The sequence below is a fragment of the Myotis daubentonii genome, chromosome 4 (assembly GCF_963259705.1).
Source record: "Myotis daubentonii chromosome 4, mMyoDau2.1, whole genome shotgun sequence".
Lineage (NCBI taxonomy): Eukaryota > Metazoa > Chordata > Mammalia > Chiroptera > Vespertilionidae > Myotis > Myotis daubentonii.
The window spans coordinates 73444243-73462624 of NC_081843.1; the positions used below are offsets into that span (position 1 = coordinate 73444243).

General features: G+C 37.3%; 2 protein-coding genes across 9 annotated transcripts in view; both read right to left on the minus strand.

The window, feature by feature from the left end:
* CMYA5 (cardiomyopathy associated 5) overlaps nt 1–1864 on the minus strand; it is a 102964-nt gene extending 101100 nt beyond the window's left edge. Inside the window, exon 1 of one of the 2 annotated variants that reach the window (XR_009452643.1) lies at nt 1606–1864. Coding sequence is in view for 1 of the 2 variants with exons in the window: in XM_059694234.1 (XP_059550217.1) it covers nt 1606–1754 (149 nt within the window). In the remaining variant the exon portion in view is untranslated. The remainder of the gene's footprint in view (nt 1–1605) is intronic. The other variant, XM_059694234.1, reaches the window with a different exon arrangement.
* Nucleotides 1865–3507: 1643 nt separating this feature from the next.
* Nucleotides 3508–18382, minus strand: part of TENT2 (terminal nucleotidyltransferase 2) — a 46998-nt gene continuing 32123 nt past the window's right edge. For 6 of the 7 annotated variants that reach the window (XM_059694238.1, XM_059694237.1, XM_059694236.1 and 3 more), the window contains 4 exons: nt 14211–14347; nt 8750–8841; nt 6736–6815; nt 3508–4947 (listed from right to left, as the gene is read on the minus strand). In XM_059694238.1, coding sequence (XP_059550221.1) covers nt 4873–4947; nt 6736–6815; nt 8750–8841; nt 14211–14347 — 384 coding nt within the window. In that variant the 3' untranslated portion in view covers nt 3508–4872. The remainder of the gene's footprint in view (nt 4948–6735; nt 6816–8749; nt 8842–14210; nt 14348–18382) is intronic. The other variant, XR_009452644.1, reaches the window with a different exon arrangement.

Below are 18382 nucleotides of genomic sequence, written 5' to 3' on the forward strand. Positions count from 1 at the left end.
CAGCGGTAGGGGGAGTAAATTATGGGTGGACAAGGACATAAGGATCACAGACACCATTAAGGGGAAAAAGGTTATAAAGTCTGGGATTGACAGATCTCCCTCTCAATATTCCCTATTCCTTGTTCCATTTCCTACAGGTGCCTTCTCTTCTGCTTTTCCATTCTGCACTTCCTGCCATTCTGTAAGGCGCCCAGGACAGGTCCACTTGTCGGGGCAGTCACAGGTCTATACACTCTCTCCTGACCTTCCACAGGCCCTGGTCTGTCCTCCCCGCCCTCTCACTTATTTAGTACATAGTGTCACACTTTCCTATTGCTCTCTAACTTTTCCCATAAAGTCCTGGAGGACAGGGGCTGTGCCTGCTTCCCACTTGGCAGCTGACTGGTAAATATATGACCCATATTCCAAACTTATCTGACAGACCATTCACCCGAATCAATGCCAATTTAGGGCTACTTCAGCTCCAGCTTTATTGGCTTCGGTTGGGCAGTACTTCTAACTTTGGATAAGATGGGCATTCTGAAATGCTGCACATTATCTGTCACCTACAAAGTAGGCCTCTCTATTGATATTAATAGAAATAGGAAGAGACATAACTGACAAAAACAACACAAAACAAACAAACAAACCCCATACCCAAAGAGAACAAGTAAAAGTAGAAATAAATCTAAATAGAGAGATGATTTCTACTTATCTCATTTTAGGGTCCCCATGAAGGGAGGGAAGAGGAAGATCTAAGTCAGCGGTTCTCACCTGTGGGTCGAGACCCGACCCTTTCACAGGGGTCGCCTAAGACCATCGGAGAACACATATATAATTACATATTGTTTTTGTGATTAATCACTATGCTTTAATTACGTTCAATTTGTAACAATGAAATTGGGGGTCACCACAACATGAGGAACTGTATTAAAGGGTCGCGGCATTAGGAAGGTTGAGAACCGCTGATCTAAGTGGAGGGAAAACCATAGTTTTATACAGTATTATCTAATTGCATTCACATTCATTGAAACGTTGGTATTTGGGACCACGAAAACAAAAAAAAAGCAGGATTTTAGAACGAGGGTTGCTGAAACTCATGCTTCTTTTCTCCAAAGAATTTATGGGCCTTGGTACCAAAATAAAGTTCCCTCGTGGCAACCTGGCCCAGTATTAGCCATCCAAGAGACCGCCACCCTCACCCCCGCCCAAAGGTTGTTCCCGTGCCTTAGGACACAAGTTTCAGCGTTCCAGCACATTCTGCAGTTAGGCAGGACCCGAAGTAAATTCCCAGGAATAAACAAGAGCTGCAAGTGAGGAGAAGCTGGTTGGGAGGAGAGGGGGTAGTGAGGGGGGCGCAGGGGAGGGGGGCGCCGAAGGGATGAACTTGGCAGCTGCAGGCAGGCCTGTCATTCCAGCTGGCAGGAGGCACCTTCACCTTTAAGTTCTTACCAAGGCGGCGCCCCCAGAGAGAAAGTACTTCTTTCTTAGCTCGAGGGGAATGAACTCAAGCAATTAAGGGGAGGAAAGGGCCGGGGCTGCGCCGCGAAGCACCTGCCCTCGGCGGCCGCATTTCCAGGCCGGGCCGCGCGCTGGCTGCGGCGCTGGGAGAGGCGCACACGCTACCTGGCGTCCGGCTCCTCCTCCGACTCCGTGGCCGTCTCGTCCTCCTCGCCCTCTGACTCCTCCTCGGTCTCCAGCTCGCGAGTCGCCTCCTCGTCCCCGTCGGAGCCGAGGAAGCTCTCGGTGGCGTGGTTGCTGTCGCTGCTCGCCATCGCGTCTTTTCGGGCCGGAGCTGGAGCCCGAGCCGCCCGCGCCGCGCCTGGTGTTCTCCCTCTGACTGCGCCTCTGGCCCGCCCGGCGGCTCGGGTTCCCGGCACGGGGGGCGGGCGCGTCCCGCGACTTTAAATAGAAGGCGTCAGAAAGTTCGCCGCCGAGCTACAGGGACCCGGACTCCGCTTCTCCTCTTCCCGCGTGTCTGCCAACTTCCCCCGAGCCCGCCCCGCGCCGTCCGGCGGATCCCTGGCGGGCCCTTGGGGCAACTGAGGATCGCCCATCACTCCAAGGAGCGCAGGCTCCCAGGCAGCACCAGGTGGAGAGGAGGAAAGGCGCCCCAGGGGTGGTAACCTCTTTCCTCTAGAGCGGGTTTGGTAGGCTTTGTTTCCAGCCAAGCTACCCAACCTATTAAGTGCTCCTTACTGAACAAGGGACTTACTAGTTCAGGCACTCAGCTAAGGGTCTCACTTCCATGATCCCCTCACAAGTCCGCCGTGTAAGGTTTAACTGCAACGCTGGTCTTCTAGGAAGAAAAAAAAAAGTAGCTAGCCTGTTCAGGTCTCGGGGCTAGTCCAGTGATCCACGGGGAACTTAGGCTTAAGTTATTGATTTTGAATTGAGTGAAAGTTTATTCACTTTGATCTTATTTTTCAGCAAAACAGGTGAAAAGCAGCAACAGTAAAATGAGCTGTGTGCAGGGCAGTGTGTGTTTTTCCTCATCTTTCAAAGTTTCTCACCTTTGAAAGATGAGAAAATTGCCAGTGAAGGAGTCCATACCATAATAAATTCGGGGTGAGAGGAACTTTATTTGGAAATGTCATAGTATTATAAAGGAAGAATGCCATAAATACTTACCCATCCTTGAGTGCTGCACAGAATTACTATAGAGGACTATTAACTACTGTTTGTAACAGTGATGGCGAACCTTTTGAGCTCGGCGTGTCAGCATTTTGAAAAACTCTAATTTAACTCTGGTGTCGTGTCACATATAGAAATTTTTTGATATGTGCAACCATAGTAAAACAAAGACTTACATTTTTGATATTTATTTTATATATTTAAATGCCATTTAACAAAGAAAAATCAACCAAAAAAATGAGTTCACATGTCACCTCTGACACGCGTGTCATAGGTTCACCATCACTGGTTTATAATGATTACTCAAGTCACTATAATATTAATTATGCTCAACACATTCTGATAAAGAAGAGTTGCACAGTGTATATTTTAGGAAAATTTTCAAGAAAGGTAATATATAAAACATAATTGCTTTAAAAGTGTTAAATTATCAATAATCTAAAAAATTCATCTGTGTAGAAAGCTCCATTCCTAGTAATACCAGAGAAATAGGGTGTTGATGTAGTTAGTTGGCTTAACAATGAAAGAACCTGATTCCAAGACCCTCTGTATAATCTAAATCAGTGGTTCTCAACCTTCCTAATCATGACCCTTTAATACAGTTCCTCATGTTGTGGTGACCCCCAACCATAAAGTTATTTTCGTTGCTACTTCATAACTGTAATTTTGCTACTGTTATGAATTGTAATGTAAATATTTGCTATGCAGGATGTATTTAGGCGACCCCTGTGAAAGGGTCATTCGACCCCCCAAAGGGGTCTCGACCCACATGTTGAGAACCTCTGATCTAAATAATCAAGCACAATAATTGGATTCAGTTCAGTTCCAGATGATAGCTAAGGCCTCAATCTCATCTCCAAAGACTCACAAACACACACAAAAACACATCAACAATTTCCATATATAAACTTTATTGCATTTGACATAATACAAAACTTTAAACATAAAGAAGAAAATGAAACTATGCACCTTTTACAAGTCAAAGAAAAGCAAGTCTTAGCATTTGGATTGGTTTGAAAAAAACAAAACAAAAAACAAAACCCCCAAATATATTAGAGGTACAAACTGTGCTACAGCAGGTCTAAAAGAAGTTGTACAGAGTCCTTTTGAAAAAGTTAAAACTATTTCCAAGATTACTTTTCATATTTAAATGTACAGGCATTAACCACTTTACAAATATTTACACAACCCCAAACAACCTTAATAAACACTGTAGCTTTTTCAGCAGCCACCAATACTTCTTCATGTGGAAAAGAAATACTAAAAAAGTATCTTTACAAACATTAAGCTTTTATTTATAATGATTTTATGTCTTACCCTAAAACATTTTATTAGGGACTTACTGCCTAAAAAATTCCAGTTGATTACAATCCTATAATTGCACACGGAAAAAAATCTGTTATGATCAATAGGTTATAATCTCAACTTTGACCTTTCAGTTTCTGTTGTTTCATGTCACATGGAAAATAAAAGCACAAAATGGGAAGTAAAGCTAAAATGCATATTGCACTAAGCTACTATAAAGCATAAGGGACTTGATCTTTTCAAAATGTCTACAACGAATTGATTTTTTAAAAACAATTCACTAACTGCTGTTCAATACAGAGTTAGCGCTCATATTACTACAGTGCAAAATGTACTGTTGTCACAAAAAATTGAAAGCAATCTCGAGTACATCAAAAGCATCTGAGGTACTAATGAAATGCTAATACAGACACACGTACAGCCTCTATCCTGATATCAAGTGAAGACTTAAGGCAACTGTCCAGTATTTCATGCCTCTGCAGTGATTTCATTGAAATAAAAGATTTCATTTTGCTTCAAGTAACTGAATAACTGACTTGACTCTTCACTTTACTAGACCAGACAAGCAATAAACTATCTACTGAAGATTATACTTTCCAAAATTCCACAAATCTTTTCAGTATTAGCATGTGGTACAATTAACTGAAGTTATATCAAAAACCTTTTATTTGTTCAGATAGTCTCCCCAAAAATATTTTATCTGATCACCTGAAAATTCATGCCATAATATCACTAATCATCAATGTAAACATTTTCAAAAATACATCTCTAAATCAAAGGGTTTTATTAGGAAATGTTATAATAAAATATGCAATCTTTATATAAGTATGTCCTCTTAAAAATAAAACATGAAAACAAGAACAATGAAAAGAAACTATGATGGAGGTAAACAAAATGCATTATGGTATTACTATTGTTCTTTATCAGAAGAATTTATTAAGTAATAGAGGCCAGTCATCTTTTCAGGACAGCAGCTCTTAAAGGTAGTATACTGTTCAAATCTTTTTTGTTTCTCAATCTGTGCCATGACTGTGAGAAGAAAAAAAAATCATTCTTAAAACCTAAAGTATGTGCAGAACAAATACTGAACAGAAAGTTACTAGAATGTTAATAGTTCTCTCGAAGTAGTAAAATTTGGGGTGGTTTTTTTTTCTTCTTTGTGTTTTTATCTCCCAAGTTTTTAACACAATACAAGAATTGTTTCTGTCATCAGAAAAGAAAATGTTATCTATAAACTCAATACCTGTGTGGCTTCGATTAATCGTATAGGTGGTACAAAAAGACACAAAATTGACAATATTCACATTTATTCACAGATTTAAATAATTTCATCTAAAGCAGCAAGGTACAAGGTAATTAAAACAAAATCTTTGAGTTTGAAAGAATAAGGGAAGACTACTTAAATTATCTGATTGACTATTTGGCATCTAGCAAGCTTTTTCAATTAAAAATAGTTTTATGAAGGTGATAGTAAATCTATTAAAAAACACTTTCTTTATGACTCTAGAAAAGACAAATAAGTTGAATTGGTAAGAAAAAAAAAAAAAAAAAAGAACTGAAGCACCCTAGCTGGTTTGGGTGAGTGGATAGAGCGTCGGCCTGCGGCCAAAGAGTCCCGGGTTCAATCCTGGTCAAGGGCACATACCTTGGTTGCAATCTCCTTGGGCCCTGGCCCTGTTCAGAGGCAACCAATCAATGTGTTTCTCTCACATCGATGTTTCTCTCTGTCTTTCCCTCTCTCTTCCACTCTCCCTGAAAATCAATGAAAATATCCTCGGGTGAGGATTAACAAAACAAAAACAAAGGGAACTGAAGAAAGCTCATCCATCAATAAGAATAGCTATGCAAGCAATACTGTTTTTGAGTTATCAATTTAACCTGACAAAAATATTCCCTCTGGAATATCTGTTTTGTCCTGCAGAATTCCATTCATTTAAATTTTCTATTCTGGTTGATAATTGAGAGGGCCTAATTTGAAGAATAGTTTGTAATATAATACACTTGCATTTTTAATTATCATCAAAATAAAGTCCACTTGTATGTCTTGATAATAAAAAGGTATGTCTCCAAAATGATCGTCACAGTCGCTGATCTTTTTCTTCTATGAAGCATTTCTCCTGTATGTCTCATAGTACATATTTTTATCAGTGTGTTACTACATTGTACTTCGAAATTCCTTGAGGACTAAAACCCCACCTAGCAAAATTACTGATGAATAAATTCATAATGTGGACTAAAGAGCTAAGGAATAAACTACAGTATGTGTGTGTGTGTGTGTGTGTGTGTACATATATATGACCGAAGTTTTTATATATATATATATATATTGCATGTATATACACAAACATGTGTTTTTAACTTCTCAAAATATAAACAAAGATAAAATGAGACTCAAGTTCCTGTTAGGACATGCAAAAGGAAAATCATGAGGGGGAGGGGGAATGGGAGATATCTGTAATACTTTCAACAATAACAGTAAATGAATAAATAAATAAATAAGCTTTCTTTTAAGGTATAATAAGTTCCCCAATATTTTAGGAGGCAAAGAAGTCCATTAGGCTTTAGCTTCATTTTGAGAGTTTAATAAGTCACTATGGAAATACTTATTTCCACAAAAGTGAAAGCCATGTGAATGGAAACAGAAGGGAAAGTATATCTAAATTCAAGTAATAAATTCACCATTGTGCCACATTAATGGCTTCACAACACAGAAACCAGGGCTATTCTGTCCAATTACTAGTACATATGTATTTCATTTTCAAAGCACACTAGTTAGTCTACTAATGCATTTAAGAGTTAATCTAATATACTGTTTACCTTTAAAAATTGATCCTTTATCATGTCAAACTTCTGCTTTTCATGTACAGCTCTGGCAGTATTTGTTCCATCAAAAGGTTCTGCAAAGTTAAATGCACATATAAACAAAAAATTATTAAAATGAAAGCTTCAGTTTTTTTATTTGATTGAACTATATGAAACTGTCAATATTTGACAGTTTTTTACCTAGAAAATAGCAATTACATATAATTCAACCTAGTATCTTATTAGATTTATGCATATTAAAAACAGTTTTATATAGCTATGCACTGTCTAATAAGGTAGAAAGAATTCAAGTGAGGATAACTAAAAATGAAGTCATTAGCCTAAGTATGTTAAATCTAAATCATAAAAGTGGATAAGATTTCTGAAGAATTACAGTGTCAAAAACCTACCTACCTTTAAGAAAATAAAAATAAGTTAAAGAATTAAAGTTATCAAAAAGAATAAAGCACTGTATCTGAGAGAGGTGGTTAATGTTAAATATCACAGAAAGATAATTTTAAATTTAATTTGAATTTAAAAGACCATTGATTTGTCAAGCAACAGAAAGGTCAATCAATCCCTTTGAAAGTCTAAACATCGTGAGGATAGAAGACAGTGCAGAGAGTTATGGTGTGAGTGGATGGTTTAGAAAGATACAGTGAGAAGAGTGTAACTGGTATAAGAAATTTGGCAGTGAAAAAGAGAGAAAAGATAGCAAGTAGAGAAGACAGGAAGAAAATGAAGAGTTTTAGAGAATAGAACATTATCTTCCACATCATCCACAAGAGGGAAGAGTCCATATATACAAACAACAAATCCTATATAATAGAAGCCCAGCGACCAAAATGACCGTTTGACCAGTCACTATGAGGTGCACTGACCACCTCTTGGTTTTTTCAGCACCAGCCGGCAGGCTCTGATTGCCGGATGGCGGATGGCGAATGGGGAACCGGGGTGGGTGGCAGGGGATGCGGTAGCACCAGGACTCTTGGTCCCTCCCCCCGGCCCTTAGACTCCGATCTCCTGATGGCAAACTGGGAACCTGGGTGGGTGATGGCGGGGGGTGAGGCCAGCTGCCAGCAGCCAGAGAAGATGGCCCTGATTGCAGGCTAAACCTAGGGACCGTACCCATGCATGATTTTGTGTGCTGGGCCTCTAGTGTCTTATAATATTGAGAAGACAAAGAAACTGAAGATAATAGTGAGAAAAGGAGGCTAACAGATGGGATAGCTGAAATAATGCCAGCAGTAGGTAAAAGTTACTCGAGTTTAAGAATTTTGGCAATAAAAAAGAGGGGGGGAAGTACTTAGAAGAGGCAGTAGGATGAAGCCAAGAGTATTGATAAGAACTATGTGTGCCTTTTAAAGCTGAGACCTGGAAAAAGGGTGAAATCCCATGGAGAGGTTAACTTTACATTTGTAATACAATCTCAGCAGGCAGGCCCATCATTGTAAAAACTTCTTTTGTTTCTTGTTTTATGGCTTAGAAAGGCCATTTTAAAAAGGAGTTTACTGTCACAGTACTGTTTTTTTCAATAGAATAATGCCATATGCCAAACTATCAAGTCACATCACACATAGCACTTTACAACAGTGTTTCTCTGAGTCAGTGATAGTCAACTATATGTAAATTAATTTTAGATAACAGAATATCTCAGCATTTAACTTTTAAAGTAAAATCAATTTCTATTCATAAAAATCTAGCTTGCAATAATCAGTATAAAAGAACTGATTTTATTTCAATATAAGAATAACGTTTCCATCAATTACAAGCAGAAGGGATGCATAAAGACTGCTGAAATCTTACCAACTAGAAACACTAAACACCTAAATTCGTGTTTGTTATTTTCTACAAATAAAAGTTTTTAAATTATTTTTAAATATTAAATTAAAATCTTGTAACTAAAAGACTTGTAAACCACTTAAGAATATAAATTTATTATTTTATAATAATATAAGCTGAACTTATTCAAGTAATTATCTCAGTACCATGAAGATAACTGAATGACAGAGAGTAGTGGAAAAGCTACCTTCTACACAGATGTATTTATTTCTCCATTCAATACCATCAGGCCTGGGAATGGCTTTGGCTTCACGAACTGAAATCATTTGACTGTTCCAGCTATAAGAAAACATTAATCATGTTAACTATTTTAATTTCCCATTTATTATTTTTATTATATTAGTAGTAAGGCCTCCTCTGATTTTCGCAAAGAATATTGAAACTTGCCTCAACCCTCAACAACACAATCCCCATTTCCGTTTCTCTTTTTTCTCCATAGCACTATTAGTCTAACAATTTGCTTAGTTATTGTTGTTTACAGTGTGTCTCCAAGATATTAAATTATTTCTGTATTTTTTCATGTTCAACTAGTTGTTTAGCACAAATTAGGTACTTAATACTTATTTATTGAATAAATTAAGCAATATAAAAAAATAAGAAACCCTGGCCCCATGGCTCAGTTGGTTGAAGTATTGCCCTATACACCAAAAGACTGCAAATTCGATTCCCAGTCAGAGCACATACCTAGGTTGTGCGTTCAATCCCAAGTTGGGGTGCATATAGGAGGCAACTGATAAATGTTTCTCTCTCACATCAATGTCTCTGTCTCTGTCTCTCTCTCTCTTTCCCCCCACCCCAGTCCTCACTCCCTAAAATTAATAAAAAACATATCCTCAGGTGAGAATTTTTAAAAAGAATATATAGCCCTAGCTGGTTTGGCTCAGTGGATAGGTCGTTGGCCTGCAGACTGAAGGGTCCCAGGTTCGATTCCGGCCAAGGGCACATGCCTGGGTTGCGGGCCCGATCCCCAGTAGGGGGCATACAGGAGGCAGCCAATCAATGCTTCTCTCTCATCATTGATGTTTCTCTCGCTATCCCTCTCCCTTCCTTTCTAAAATCAATAAAAATATATATTTAAAAAAACATTAAAAATAAATAAAAGAAAAATGTGTAAGTAAGCAAAAAATATAAAAATTATATTCATTATTATTACCCCACTAAGAATTTTTAATTTAAGAAGAATTAATCTTCTTGTGTTATTTTCTGATTTAGTCAGTAATTTATGTTCAGGTCCATATCTATTTGTATGATTTGGAAAAAAATTCTGAAACTTCCCAAAAGAAGCAAGTCGGTGCTGGTTCAGAAAACAAAATTAATACTCTATGAAAACATTAATACACTGTGAAAACATGTATTACTACATATGGATGTAGCAGCTAATAATGAAGTTTTACTCAAGTAAAATAATTTTATCTGCATATCTGAAGGTAAATTGTCCAGTCTTTAGTAATGTATTAGCATTACATTGTTGTTTCTTTTGATTTCTTTACAATTATAATAGTTTGTATAAGTACTATTTTCTTTTTTTCAAGAATTATTTTAACACTTATGAGTACTCAGCCTGTATACAAAAGAAAATGAGTCTGGGGAGTAGCTGGTATCTAGCTTTCTCCATCATTTCAGTAAGAAGAGAAAAGACCATAGTTTGGGACCTTCCAAGTCCAACACTTTCTATATTTACTAGATAGAGAAACCATCTATACTAATAAAATGGTAATATGCTAATTAGACCGGACATCTTCCGGACATCCTTCCAGACAAAGTCACAGTGGCGGGGGCTGAGGCAGAGGCAGTCAGGGGCAATGAGGCCGGCAGGGGAGGGCAGTTAGGGAAGATCAGGCCAGCAGGGGAGCAGTTAGGGGACAATCAGGCTGGCAGGCAGAGGCTGTTAGGGGCGATCAGGATGGCAGGCAGAGGTAGTTAGGGGCAATCAGACTGGTAGGGGAGCAGTTAGGGGGCAATCAGGCTGGCAGGGAAGCAGTTAGAGGCATTAGGCCAGCAGGCAGAGGTGGTTAGGGGTGATCAGGCAGGCGAGCGGTTAGGAGCCAGTGGTCCCGGATTGCGAGTGGGATGTCTGACTGCCTGCAGGATCAGGCCTAAACTGACAGTGGGACATTCCCTGAGGGGTCCCGGATTGGAAAGGATGCAGGCCGAGCTGAGTGGGAACCCCCCCGCCCAACCCCTGTGTATGAATTTCATGCACCGGGCCTCTAGTAAGAAAAGAATATAATAGTGGGTTCAGTATGGCATTTATTTCTGGAAAACTGATTAATTTCCATGTTAAATATTCGAGAAAATATTGCATCTCGTGAAGTTTGATCATTGAAAAGAATCCTTAAAGTATAGTTTTCTACTTTTTCTTATCAAGAGTACAGTTCAGAAACAAAATTAACATGTTAAGCACCCAGCCTGTTTGTCTTCCAGACGGAAAGTATAACGTCAGTCACTGGTGACTGACATGGAGCTTAACGTGTTGAAAAACAAACAAACAAAAAGAGTACAGTTTAGAAATACAGGGTGAGGCAACAGAGCCCAGCTGGTATGGCTCATTGGTTGAGCATCGAATCATGAACCAGGAAGTTAACAGTTCAATTCCCAGTCATGTCACATACTTGCCTTGGTTGCAGGCTTGACCCTAGTATGGGGTGTGCAGAAGGCAGCTGATCAATGATTCTTTCTCATCATTAATGTTTCTATCTCTCTCCCTCTCCCTTCCTCTCTCTGAAATCAATAAAAACATTTTTTTAAAAAAATACAAAAATAAAGTTCATAGACTCTCCAATATCTGAGTCTATAATATTTAGAACTTTTGTCTTGCTAAAATACAAAATTATTACATCTATATTTTTCTTTTTTTAAAATTCTTTACATTGAAAAGTATTAAATATGTCTCCTTCTCCCCCATTGACCTCTCCCAGCATGCTCCTGCCCCCCAGCACGGGCCCTCACCCCCTATTATCTGTGTCCACTGATTATGCTTATAAGGAAGCATATAAGTCTTTTGGTTGATCTCTTACCCCCAACCTCCCACTATTTTTTTCAAGATTCCCTGAGTCACATAATTCTTTTTCCCCCCTATTTTGTCAGTTCCCTTTCCCCGGGTACAGTTTTAGAAGTCTGGTTTCATTATGAGAATTTTCAGCAGCGAAGTTTAGGAGAAAGTAATGGGTGAGATAGGTAAGAACATCTTAGTAATTTTTAAATGGCCATATAAATTTCTGCAACATTTGTACCATATACTCAAGCATCTCTCAAAATGCACTTAATTGTCTTCAAGTATAGAAAAATTTTTAATTGAACATTTCAAAGTTCAGAAGAAATACTTACAAACATTTCTAACTTATCAGAATTTTTAACAGCACCTAGTTCATCACCATGACTACATTCTTGGCTGTGCTCTCTACAGTCAAATTTCTGAAAATATCTGGTATGAAACAATAATGCACTTGACAAATGCTCTATATGATGAGATAGTAGAGGAAAATGGCTCGTAAATCATATATCATGATGATAACAAATGCATACAAAAGTTCAAAACCTTTTTCAAGCATCAGCATCCTAGCCAGTATCATTTGGCACAGCAAGCTAGTTTCTGTCATTGCTATACTAACACACAAATGGGACAACTACCATCTTGTTTCAGTCCAACAAAGCAGCGATTTTCAAGGTGTTTGTACATAGGTGCTCTAATCCTAAACCATACACATGGCAGAAATGTAACTTTGTACTACGTGTATCCTTTTCCTCTACAAACTTCTCCCAAGCCTTAATTTATATGACATAACAGACCATGCCAATATGGTCTAACAAATTAGAGTGTGTTTTGTAGTCAGGCCCCAGTTTTCTCACTATCTGCTGTATTGACATGAGAAAGTTCACAAATTCCCCCTAAGCTTGACAGGGGGTTATTTTAAGGATTAAATGAGGTAATACACGGGAATCACTTAGCATACTCTAAAACAGTGGCTCTCAACCTATGGGTCGTGACCATCGGAAAACACATATAGGATATCAGATATTTACATTACGATTCATAACAGTAGCAAAATTACAGTTATGAAGTAGCAACAAAAATAATTTTATGGTTGGGGGTCACCACAACATGAGGAACTGTATTAAAGGGTCACAGCATTAGGAAGGTTGAGAACCACTACTCTAAAAGGACATGAAATAAAGAAATATTGACTAAATATTAGCTATTTTGTTATTCCAATATCTGAACTCTAGAGTAACCTTTACAGTTTATGTCCTATGTTTCATAGAGTCTTAAATCTTTCTTCATCTTTATATTAATGAAGCCTCCTTCCTTTTTATCCTTGTTGCCTGGACTTATATGTAGGCCATTTTTAACCTGGACTATCATAACTTCATTCTTACTGAACTCCTTTCTTCCAGCACTTTTCCTACTCCTTTTCTTAACCTTATTCAGCAATTTTAGTAATCTTAAGGATCTTTGAATCAGGTCTACAATCTTACTTTATGCTTTAAATTTATTTATTTATTTATAAATATTTGTCAAGTACCCACTATCTGGCACTGAACTAGGTACTAGAGAAACTACTTTAACTAAACAGGTTCAAACAGTCTGGTATAAGCTTTACTTTGAGAAATTTAAAAAACATTTCATCTTTCATGCCCTATGTTTCAAATCATCACATAGAAGTCAATTTTCTTTAAAGCTAATACATCATAGTACATAAGACAATATCAACATGTGGTAAAGTATCATAGTTAAGAGTGTGAATTTTGCAATCAAAACTATTTGAAATACTCCCCTTACAAGCTGTGTGATCTTAGTGCAAGTTTCTGCACCTCTGTATATGCCTCACTGGTAAAATGGGCGTAATATAATACCATCTTATATGGTGATAATGTAAACTGAATGAGATAATACATATAACCTGTTTAGAATGTTTACCCCACCTAGTAATAGCAATTTATTACTCTTACTATTATTATCCCCTCTCCAAACCTCTTCAGTGTAGGATTCTGTGGTCACTGAATTTCTCTAATTTTGTGTAACTCCTAAGTCCTTTCTCCTTCTCCTTCAAGCTTTCCAAATTGATCAGAAGAGCTGCGAACATCCCCTAATCCTATTCTATGAACTAAGAACTCCCATAAGAACTTTCAGTTATGTCCAGTCTGATTATATACTTTAATCTTTCATATTTACACATTACTGTCAACAAAAAACATGGAAAAGGATTATTCCTTGCTTTGTATATCATATACCACAACTATTAAATTCAGATATCAGGCATTAAGTAAATATTTTTCCAATTTGTCACAGCTGTGTTTTTTACTACAAATTTTCAGTATTTAAAAAATAGATGTTCCAAATGATATAGTACCTACATATGACCAACATAAACATTTATTCAGGCCCTACTATGAAAAGAGGCAGCTAAACATAAAATGGGATCACTAGTGAAAGCAACTAAAACTGGGCTTAGTGAGCTATAATTTTTTTAGCTAGGAATATGAAATCTACTTAGTATCTAATAATTAATCTTTAGATATTAACTTTTATAAATTATACATTTCTGGACAAGTTTACAGCATTGAAATTGACAAAAATAACCTTTTGACCAAATTTGTAGCATTCACTTATATAAAAATGAATAAATACAATTTGAGGTTTCACTTACTCAAATTCCGTAGCATAATACTTAAGAAAGCCCAGTAAGAGGTCCCCAAGATTTGATTCATTCTTTGAGAGGTAAGGAGGAACATTACATGGAACTTGGTGTACAAGGTGCAGTTGTATAGCAGGACTAAAAGATTCCTGTCAGGAAAAAAAGGGGATGAAATGTAAAGCCATTTAAAACATACACTAAAAACTTGATAAATCCTGATCTAAATAAAGTGCTCTGAAAAAGAGAGAAGAAATTTTTTTTTATGTTGGCATTTTGGAAATTTGAAGATTTTCTTACATGTACGTTTACCAGTGTTTGGAGTAGGCCAGAAAGTACCTGAAAATCTAAGATATTCTAATCTTTGGCTGAGATATAACAAACAATGGATCTGTATGCTAGCAAAGATTTTCTAACTCATAAATAAAATGTTACTGTACATGCCGAAACTCCATGCAGTAACACAGAGATTCCTTTACAAATGTATCTCCTTTTTAATTATTTCTATAAGAAGCAGTTGCACTTTATAGAGGTTATATCAAGCACCAGGTAAAAGAGCTCTAACTGCCAGTTAAAATTTCTCTCAAAGGCTATAAAAATAACTTTAATAAATAAATAGTACCTATACCAATTAAAAAATTTTTATTTTGTATCTTAGAGGGGAAAAAAGAGAGACATCCAACATGAACTGAACTTGAAAAGACAAAGAGGGCAGGGAACAGAAGAAAGGAAAATACCAGCAAGCAATATTCAGCAAACTTTTACCATAATATTCATAAATATTCATTTTCATTTGCTTGTAATCCAGGACTAAACAGCACACTTCTTAGAAAGAATACTAATGGGTACTTATTCTTTTTGCCTATGGTATGCCATTCATTTTCATATTTAATCTTTTCTCTAATAGCAGCAAGTTCTGGCTCTAAAACACACTAAATGAACTATACAGCTTCAAGAAGTATATATCTGTATGCCTGAAAATAAAAGAATTTAGTAAATAATCTTGTTTTTCACTGCTAAAAAATAAACTCCAATTTTGCAACTGGCTGCTTGCCCTAATCCAGGATCTGAAAAAGTAGGGAAAGGACAGCTGGTTGTTAAAACTATTTACAAATAAAAAAGAAAATGTTTCCTAAGGTAGTTTGCAGTGCCCTCAAGAAGGGTTTCCTATACTACCTGTTGTCATCAAAATAGAAATACTTTTTTTTTTTTTTTTTCCCCAAAAAAGCTATTGGCTAAGGCAGCAGAATGACAACTACACTTAACATTCCCAACTCTAACAAATCAACCTTGGGTTTATTGATATCAATTAAATTAGTAATGTCTAAATAACTCAAGATAACTGCGTTGTAATACAGAGAATTGGGGTACTGCGTCTATTTAATGGTAGTCATCAAAAATCATCACTAAAAAATTAAGGAGCAAGAAAATTTTAAGCTTCCCTCCTCTACCCCATTATCTATAACTAGAGGCCTAATGCACGAAATTTGTGCAAGAGCAGGCCTTCCTTCCCCCGGCTGCCAACACCGGCTTCCCTCTGCCACCTGGTACCAGGCTTCCCTCTGGCTGCCAGCATGCACCCAGGACCCGCGCTTCCCTCACAGCCCTGGCTTTTGTCCAAAAGGTCGTCCAGAAGGACGTCCAGTCTAATTAGCATATTACCCTTTATTATTATAGATTCTATCAATAATTTTTAACCACCAGAAAATGATTCTCTCAGAAGAAAACTCTATTCCAAAACGGCAATTCATAATGTTGGGACTCCTAAATTGACACTTCCCGTTCCACTTCTAACATATTTAGTATTACAAGTAGATATACTAATAAGAAAGAAGCCTCAATTTATAATAAAGAGTAAAAGCAGAAGGAAGGGCAGATATACTGCCTCTACCACCTTTTGTCTCTTAATTGTTATGTGTAAAAAATTGGACTTAGGACATTACTTAAAATTGTAAAATTTCAATATTACTTTCTGGGAAATTGAAGACAAAGGTATAACAAGTTCAAGTGGCAAGGAAAATAAAAGTGGGTCACTGTTTAATACCTTCAGCTCTGAAAACTACAAACTACTTACTAATTTTGATTTCAGCACCTAGCACAGTAAGCATATAATTTATGAACTGATGCTAAAACAGAAGTTATTTTCTTACCTGAAATTTAACAGTTTGAACTTCCTTTAAATTTTTTATTTTGCTCAGTAATTTAAAGAGCAGTATCAGCAATTGTGAAATTAAAACTGAAATAGTGAGACCTAGTCTATACAAATGATTAAATGACCTTGGACCAATTTGGCCAGTCTCCTCTTAGCTACACTGTTCTTTTTCACAGTCATATACAAAAGGGCCATATACATACTGAGGGAGATAGATAGATAGATAGATAGATAGATAGATAGATAGATAGATAGATAGATAAGATAGATGATAGATAGATAGATAGATAGATAGATAGATAGATAGATAGATAGATAGATAGATAGATAAATATCAAAGTCCAAAAGAAGCTACAAGTACTAGTCAATAGAAATTCCATTTAACCTTAAGAAATCCCCATTTTTGGTTCACATTACAGAAAAATTCTCTGCTTTAAGAAAAATTTCATCTAAGATTTTTTTCAAAATGGATCTCCCCCACTGCAGTTATGCTATTTTGGACATGATGGGGGTAGGTAGAATTTACACTAATGTATTAGAAAGCACATAAAGAGCTGAAAGGGAAAAAAAGGTATCCTTAAAATTACAACTTAAATTCATGGAAAAGCAACTAACTGATACAATATATAGTAATATCTATTTTTTTATTTTATTTATTGATTTTTAGAGAGATAGGGGGAGAGAGAGAGAAACATCGATTTGTTCCACTCATTCATGTATTCACTGGTTGATTCTTGTATGTGCCCTGACCAAGGACTGAACCTGCAACCTTGGCATATCAGGATGATGCTCTAATCAATGAGCTACCCAGACAGGGTAATAACATTTACTAGAGGCCCAATACACAAAATTCATGCACTTGGGGGGAGGGGCCCCGCTCGGCCCGGCCTGCACCCTCTTGCAGTCTGGGAGCCCTCAGGGGGGGGATGTCCAACTGATACGCAGAGGCAGGAAAGGCTCCTGCCTCTTCTACTGCACTCGCCAGGCATTGGCCCAGCTCGGGGCTTCTGGCTGAGCAGCACTCCCCGTGGGAGTGCACTGACCACCAGGGAACAGCTCCTGCATTGAGCATCTTCCCCCTGGTGGCCAGTGCACATCATAGCAAACAGTCATTCGGCTATTCAGTCGATTTGCATATTAGCCTTTTATTATATATGATGATGATTTTCGGATTACTACTGTTTCATTTTTTAATGTAGAGAAGACTTTGTTTGTTTTTTATGTGGGGAGTTTTATTTTGTTCTTTTTTTTATTGGAAAGGCATTTGTATTACTTTTTTAAAAATGTATTTTTATTCATTTCAGAGAGGAAGGGAGAAGGAGAGAGAGAGAAACATCAACGATGAGAATCATTGATCAGCAGCCTCCTGCAAGCCCCCTAGTGGGGATCGAGCCTGCAACCAAGGGCATGTGCCCTTGACTGGAATCGAATCTGGGATCCTTCAGTCTGCAGGCCGACACTCGATCCACTGAGCCAAACCAGCTAGGGCTGTATTACATTTTAAGGTTATATCTTACTTTGGGCTTCTCATAACCAAATGTGTAATGAATCAATTCTAAATGATATTTAAATGCTGACATTTTTTAACGATACATATTTTCCATTTCTCTCCAATCAATGCCAAGGTAAGGAAAACTTTGAAAGGCAATCGCTTGAAAAACATCTGAAAAGTTTCACTGTTTTGTCAATACAATTGTCTGCCAATATGGCAAAAACATCTTCTGCCATATTCTATTATGGGAAGCTGTGCCCATAATTTCTTACTTCATCTTCAAAGTTTGAAATCTGGACAATTAAAGACCTTCTGGAATAAATTAGATTGGCTAAACTTTTTCTTGGTAACTTTTCCTTAAAAAAATGCGTAGATGTAAAGAGTAAGTAGATATAGAGTAAGTAGAGTCTTGCCTGAATAAAGAACTGAATAATATATTGAAGTTCTACCACGCTTTCTTTATTGTATACAGGTCACCACCAATATGGTGATGTATGTTGGAAAACTGATCACTAAATTTCCGTTACATTATATCACATTTTA